Here is a 7,647-nt window from a genome sequence, read left to right on the forward strand (position 1 = left end):
CCCTGTTCTAAGTGTCAGCCAAAATCATTGCATTCCTTCCTTTGTTTGTTTCCATGTTTCTCGTTGGTATCCCACACTAGAATATTAGCCCCACAAGGGCGGGAATACTTGTTCACTGTTGTGTTCCCAGTGCCCAGCACACAGTAGGTGTTGAGTAAATGCTATCTGTGGGGGCTGGCTGAAATAAATAAATAAATAAATAAATAAATAAATAAATAAATAAAATGCTATCTGTGATCATTGACTTGAATTGGGGGCATTATCTTGTTTACTTTCATTCATTAATCCATTCACTTAACCAACATTCATTGAGCACCTACTGTGTGCTGGGCAATGTGCCAGACACCAGGGACACTGCAGTAAACAGAACAGAGAAGCCCCAACCCCACCTGTGAAGTTGACATTGGAATAGAGGAGACAAGAAAAAAAAATAATCAAAAATATCCACTATGATAGATCATGTTAAGTATTAAGGAGAAACTAAAGACTAAGTCGGTGGTGTGAGCAGAGTTAGAGATTTTAAATGGGGGGCGGGGTCTAGGAGGCCACCTGAGAAGTCGACATTTGAGGAGAGACCTGAAGGAGGTTAAGGAGGTTAAACTCCAGCCTCCACCATCAGACCTAGGATGGGGACCAGGTCCTTCTCTTCCACCCCTGAATCCTCAGCTCCACACCAGTGCCTGGCACGTGGCAGGTGCTTCCTGAATGGATGTGGGGGCATCGGACAGGATTCGTGGGTGCAGAGCCTGAGAAGGGGCCGGCCTCCGCGTGCACGCACATCCTGCAGCAGCTTCTCCAGGTTCTCCTGCAATTCGTAGAAGTAGACCGTGGTGATGAGTCCGTCTCGCGACTTGGTGAGGCAGTCCCGGGCCAGCTCGATGATCTGGTGGTGGATGAAGCTGAGCACGCCGTCGGCCAGCGGCAGCACGCTGTCAGGTTCGTAGGCCCGGGTGAAGTCGCGCAGCTTCTCCTCCATCTGCGCGGTGGCCTGCGTGGGGGACAGAGGCAGGGCAGGGATGCTGGCGCGCGGCTGGGCCCAGAGGCTGTCGCCGCCGGGAGCCTGCGCTGCGCTCTCCGGCCACCAGGGGGCACGCGGGGCTAAGGTGAGCGAGAGCCCGGGCTGCCCCGACTCCCCGCGGCCGCCCCGCGCCCCGCCTCACCTTCGGGAACCTCTCCTTGTAGACGTGGTTCATCATCACGATCTCGTTGTCGTAGGAGGAGGGGGAACGCCCGGGGCTGCGGGGAAAGAAGCCCCTCCTGTCCGAGCCGGCAGACAGGCATCAGGTCCCCCCAGGTCTAACCCATCATACGGCAAGCCCACTTCATTCACAGGGAAAGGGGTCTCTCAATTCACAAGCCCCCAGATCGTCAGCTTGGGTGGGGGGCGACCGTGCCTGCCCACCTGAGGCTCCGCGAGCGGGGCCGCACGGCCGGGGAGCGACGGCCGCCATCCTCGTCTGTGATGCTCTCGGTGCTGCCGAAGTGTTTGGAGAGGAAGTGGAGCTCGTCCACGGTGGGCTGGTAGGGCAGCTGGTGCAGGCGCTCCTGGGAGGAGCAGGAGGACTGGGGGAGGGGCGGGGCCGGGGTCAGAGCCGCCGCGAGCCCCCCGCAGCTCGGGACCCTGGGGTGGGACTCCCCGGCTGATGGGACACTGGGCAAGGCCAGCATCAGGACCTGATTTAGGATCCCTGGATCCCAGGGCCCTGGTTGAGACTTCTGGTGACAGACGGGTGGACAGGGACAGACTCGGCTAGGGACAGTGACACAGACATGGATGTGGCCAGAGGGAACTTGGTAAAACTTGAGTCATGTCCCTCCTCTGTTCAGAACCCTCCATGGCTCCCACCTTACTTAAACACTCAAGTCCTCCTCGTGGCCCACAAAGTCCTGCACCATCTGGACATCACCTCCTCCCACTCTCCCCGTTGCTGGCTGTACTCCAGCTGCAGTGGCCTCCTTGATGGTCCTTGAAAAATCCAGGCCACCTCCTGCCCCCGGGTCTTTGCATAGCCTGTCCCCTCTTCTTGGAACCCTGTACTACTGATCGTGTCTTCTCCTCCTTCAAGTCTTTGCTTAAATATCACCCCTCGGGAGGCCTCCTCTGAACACACATCCATCATTTCCTATTTCTACCCTATCTTGTTTCCTCTTGATTCATCTCCCAACATTCTACGTCTTTATTATTTATTTGTTATTGTTTGCTATCTGCTCCTCGAGGCAGGGATTTGGCTCTGGTTGGTCCCTAGTCAGGATCTGGCATGCAGTCAGGGCAAACACAGACCCACAGACATCAGCGAAGAGACACAACACCCACTTGATTCTGCCTACAGTCAGAATGATCTTTTTAAACAGCACATCACTCACTCCTCTGCTTAAACCTCCTCATCCCATCCGTATCTACATTTTTTTCTTTTTTTTTTTTTCCGTATCTACTTTTGAAAAATATTTTTTCTTTTCCAGATGCTAATGCTAGAATTTTTTTAAAAAAATTTAATACATATTATCTATAACCTACAGAATAACAATTTTGAATAGTTCTAGGGCTGGCTTAGTTGGTTAGAGCAACACCTCGTAACACCAAGGTTAAGGGTTCAGATCCCCAAACTGGCCCAAAACAAAACAAAAAATCAAATAGTTCTAAATATAATTTTAGTGCAATTTAATGTAAGGCAATAAAGTCATTCTATGGCTCCCCCACTGCACTTAGAATAAAAGCCACCTCCCTGCCCTGGCCAAAAGTCTCAACATGATCAAGGTCATTATCTGCATCACCACTATTCTTTCCCCTCCAACCAAAGCTCCAGCCACGTGAGGCTACCTTCAACTTTCCACATGCAGCAAGTCCTCTGTGGCTTCTGGGAGTTTGTACATGCTGTTCCCCCTTCCTGGAGCACCCTTCTTCCTCTCTTCCCCTGCCAAACTCCTGCTGATCCTGTCTTAACTTCAATGCCACCTCCTCCAGGAAGACTTCCTTGACTCTCCAGCTGAATCACATTTCTTTCCTCTGCTGTCACCTTGCCTTGTGCTGCTCCCATCACAGTTCCAACTACCCCATGTTGTAACTACCTTCTTACTGGTCTGTTACCCTCATAAGGGCTGCATGAATCCTTGGGCCCTGGCGCAGCTCATAGAGCCTGCCCACTACATGACAAACTGGTGATAAATGTCTGCTGATCATCATAGCGATGGATGGATGAGTGGACCAGAGACACGGGTAGAAAAGAGGGCAGATGGAGAGAGTGTCTTGGGGTATTGCAGGGGGTAAGCCGATAGGCTCTGCACAAAAGCCATGGCCTGGCCCTGGCTAGCTACAGACATTTGGGCAAGTGTCTTAACTCACTGACCCTTAATGTCTTCATCTGTAAATGAGTCAGAAATGAGTAGGATCCCCAAGAATATGTACTGAGGGCAGAGAACAGGAGTTGGGGGGACCTGTAACTCGCTAATAGATGGTCAAGTGGACACTTTGGAGGAAAAAGAAACCCAGCCTCTCGTTCCACCCAGCCTGGGCTGCTGGTCTGTTGTGTACCTTCGGGCTGGAGGGCCCCCTGCAGCTCCTCCCCACCTGCCCACCCGCCTGCCGCACTCACCGAGACGGTGGAGCTGGGCGTGTTGGTGCCATAGCCAGATGAAGGGAGAGAGGCCAGAGACCAACGTCGACCATCCGCCCTAGAACCCAGCAAGGTGCTCAGAAGCTGCCTGCTCTCACCGGTCCCCGCACTCCTCAGGGTGTGAGAGAAGACTCTGGCCACAGCCAGGGCAGGAGGTGGGGGAATTTATCTGTGCTCTGAGATTCCTGAAGGCCCTCAGAGTCCAGGAGGTAAAGAGGTAGTCTGCCAGCCAGGTACCAGGGACGGGGAGACAGGATTAGTCTCTTCTGCTCCTCCCCACAATCCTCCTCTCTTGTCATCCCCCCCAAAAGCCCACCCAAGAAATTCATTCCAGAGGGACCCCAAAAGTCTACCCCTAGTGAACTCCCCTGGGAGGCCCCTTGGGCCCTCTCAGAGAAGAAAGGCCTCTCCCACAAACACACACACTCTCACATGCTCTTGTGTTTGGTGTCTCTACACTCTGGTGCACTCAGACATAATCACTCTCACACCCACACCCACTAGTTTTAGTGTGACTAGGATGGCAAGTTCACATGCTGGCAGTTCACACATTCACACTTCACACACAACACTCTCTCACACCTACACACACACGCTCACACTTGCACGCTGATGCACATTCCCATGGATGCGTGTGCAGGCACAGGCTCACTCACATATTCACAGTCTCACACTCACACGCGTCCACATCAGTACACAGATGGTACAGTCACGTGCACACACGCTCCACGCACAGGGCTGCTCCCTTGTCCCTTCCTCCCGGCGGTGCCCCAGTTCAGCCCTCTCTCCGTGCACATGAACACATTATGCCCAACCCTAGAGCTCTGTCTTGTTTCCCTGTTGCCCTCAGCTCAATTCTACATCGAGGGGAGCTTTCCCCTCCCTCCCAGGGAGCTGTCCTCTGTCCCCACTGTCCCCTGTGACTCCCACAGCACAGCCTTCATCGCCCTTCATAATGATCCCTGTTCTCTGGCCTGTGTGCCCCACTCGCCCCATATGCCCAGCTCCTAGAACATAGCAGGTGTTTAGACACCAATTTTAGAATAAATAGAGTTCGGGGGCTGGCTGGTCAGTTCAGTTGGTTACAGTGCAGTGTTATAACACCAAGTTCAAAGGTTTGTCGGATCCCAGTACCAGCCAGCCACAAAAATAAATAAATAGAAGTTTCTCCAGAAACATTAGAGGAACTTCTCTGCCTCCCCCAATTTCTCCAAAGGCCCCCAGAAAAGTCATTTAAGTACACTCTAGAGACTCTCGGAGAAAAACCAGGGATTCTTCCTCTTGGGCCCTTGAAAAATAGCCCTAGCAGCCTTCCCCCACTTCGGGGACCCAGAGTCCCTAGATGGGCAACATGCAGTCTGCGCTTGCGCACCTCAACTCTACTGCCCTGTCCTGTTGCTATGGAAACCCCAGGCCAGGAGCGCGAGGCTCTGGGAGACTGAGACCCCGGGCCCAGAGCGCACGCGTTTTCGCTCGGCCTCAGAGGAAGCCCCGCCCCCTTCCTATTGCAGATCAGCTATTGGCCCCGCCTTTTTAAGGCCCCACCCCGAAGGCTGGGCCGTCCTTCCCGCAGGGACCTTGGGGCGCGCTGCAGGTCCCCTCAGGCCTCAGCTCGGGTGCAATTAGGAGGGAACAGATGGCAGCCCAGACGGCGGTGGGGAGGGTCCAGCCGTGGTTCTGGGGCCCTGCTGGGAGGGACTCACCTTCGGGAGGAGGCAAATGAGAAGTGGGCAGGGGTGTTGGGGGAGAAGTTACGGGGGCTGTCCAGGGGACTGCTACCTGTGGCGGAAAGAGGGGGAGCTTTAGGCCTGGGTTGGAGGGCAATCCCTTCAGGCCTCTTGATCCCTAAAACCGGTGCGAACAGCAGCCCGTCGCTTCTCTAGCCTAGTCCCGCCTCTACACTGATTTAGCTGACGAGTCGGTCCAGCCTCCTGCAGGCCGATTCCGCCTTCGTCTGGGATGGCCCCGCCCCTCAGGTTTGGCTCCTCCTTTATGTCCCATCCACTTTCCAGTCTACTAGTTCCGCCCGAGCCTCCACCCACCAATGACCGTCCCTCTGCGGACTGGCCACGCCCACACATGGATGGTCCCGCCTCTTATCCAACCCGGGTCCGCCTCTATTCAGACTCAGACGCCCTCCTGCCGCATGGCCACGCCCCTCGCCTGTGGCCCCGCCTCCTGCAGTCTGGTCCACACCCACCAAGACTGCACCAATGGTCTCACCCAGGTGGCCTGGCAGCGGGGAGTGGGGTCTCGGCAGCGTGGGTGAGGTGCTGGTCAGGATGAGGCTTTTCCTGTTACTGGTGCGGCAGCTGTGGGGAAGGCGAGGCAGAGGGGCCGGCCAGGCAGCAGCCCAGTGAGTTCTTAAGCCCAGCCAGCCGGTCTCCATGCTCAAATCCCCGCCTATCTCCCATCCGTGTGTGCTGGTGGCGCCCCTGAAGGACTACTCGAAGGGGAGGTGGTGGAAGCCTCAGCAGGACTATGTATGGCAGGGGATGCACGTGTGTGAGAGACTCCCAGTGTGGATCACGTACGGGGCACAGTGTCAGTCATGGTGTGATAGTCATGGTGTCTATGTGACACTATTGGTGATACTGAGTGTGTCCTTCGGTCTGTATGTATCTACATGTGCCATCCCTAACCCTAACGAATCCTAGTGTGACATCATACGTGATGTACGGGGCACAGTGTCAGTCATGGTGTGATAGTCATGGTGTCTATGTGACACTATTGGTGATACTGAGTGTCTGTGTCCTTCGGTCTGTATGTGACATTCACTGTATGTATCTACATGTGCCATCCCTAACCCTAACGAATCCTAGTGTGACATCATACGTGACACTCCCTGGGTTTATGTTATGTGACACAACTTGTGCATTTGTGTGTCTATGTAGCACAGTGTGAAACGCCACTTGTCCATGACTGTGTGTGCTGAAACATGTTCGTGATGCATAAGTTCTACGACATGGGCCTCTGTCTTTGTGCAGCATTCTGAGTCTGTATGAGACACTGTCCTTGCTTCTGTGTGTGACATTCACCATGTGTGTCCATGTGCGGTATCTACTGTATGAGTTTAACATCCTGCAACACTGAGCATGTCAAGCATGCCCCTATGTATGACATTTCCTAGGTGAGTCTTATGTGTGATAACGTGTGATTTTGTGTGTTTCTCTATCTCTGTAAGATTCCCTATGTCTGTTTTTCCTGAAGTTAGTGTGACACAGCATGTGACATGCCTAGATATTATATAGTGTGTTGTGACATGGATGGGTGCATGGATGTGTGTGTGTGCATCTCGGATGGCATAATTGTGTGTGAGGATTCCCATGCATATGACATATTACTAGGTATATACAACGCTGTGCTTGTGGTTTTGCATGTCTGTCTGTGTGTGACACTGGGGGTACCCCTGTGTATCTGTGCATGGTTCTGACTTGTAGCTGCTGCATGACTGGGTATGCGTGGTGCCTCCCAGTGTATCTGGGCCACTAGGGCTGTTGTGTATGTGTGTGACATCATGTCCTGTGTGACGCTGTGTCACTATTTTCAGTGTGAGGCTGTGTTCTTGATGGGGGGGGTAGTCCGTGCCATGATTTTTAAAAAGCCCTCCCTTTTTTCAGCCCTCAGAATCCCAGCTCCCAAAGAGAGAGCCCCCAGCCCCTCCATCCCCTCACCCTCAGCCGCGGTGACTGAGCACATTAGCGCGTCCAGAAGCACGCGGCATGGGGGTGGGGGGAGGCCAGGCTGCGGCTATTGTTCTGAGGGTGCCAAGCCACCCACCCTCCCATTTTTCCCCTACCCCCACCGGGCTGCTGGAACCCGAAGCACCAGCAGACAAAGGCGCCGCACCCCCGCTCGGCACAGCCCCCTCCCCCCGCGGCCGTCCTTTCCAGCGTGCAGTCCCTCCGGCCTCGGCCCACACCGTCTCCCATTCAACCCCATCCCCGGCGGGAAGGCGCAGCGCGGGCACCTCTGGCGCAGCTGGACCGGGCGCAGCATCCCGGGCCCCGCCCTGCGGCAGCGGCCGGAGAGGAGG

At 54.7% G+C, this 7,647-nt stretch overlaps 1 protein-coding gene across 1 annotated transcript; it reads right to left on the reverse strand.

The window, feature by feature from the left end:
* Positions 1–346: 346 nt before the first annotated feature.
* On the reverse strand, positions 347–6,103 carry LOC103600647 (microtubule-associated serine/threonine-protein kinase 1-like). Its single transcript, XM_008584944.1, has 6 exons — positions 5,835–6,103; positions 5,315–5,390; positions 3,591–3,669; positions 1,403–1,563; positions 1,161–1,236; positions 347–988 (listed from the first exon to the last, which is right to left on the reverse strand). The coding sequence occupies exons 1-6, from the start codon at positions 5,998–6,000 to the stop codon at positions 596–598; spliced, it is 951 nt and encodes a 316-aa protein (XP_008583166.1). The 5' UTR covers positions 6,001–6,103; the 3' UTR covers positions 347–595.
* Between the last annotated feature and the right edge of the window lie 1,544 nt (positions 6,104–7,647).

The sequence above is a fragment of the Galeopterus variegatus genome, unplaced genomic scaffold (genome assembly GCF_000696425.1).
Source record: "Galeopterus variegatus unplaced genomic scaffold, G_variegatus-3.0.2 Scaffold3412, whole genome shotgun sequence".
Taxonomy (NCBI): Eukaryota; Metazoa; Chordata; class Mammalia; order Dermoptera; family Cynocephalidae; genus Galeopterus; species Galeopterus variegatus.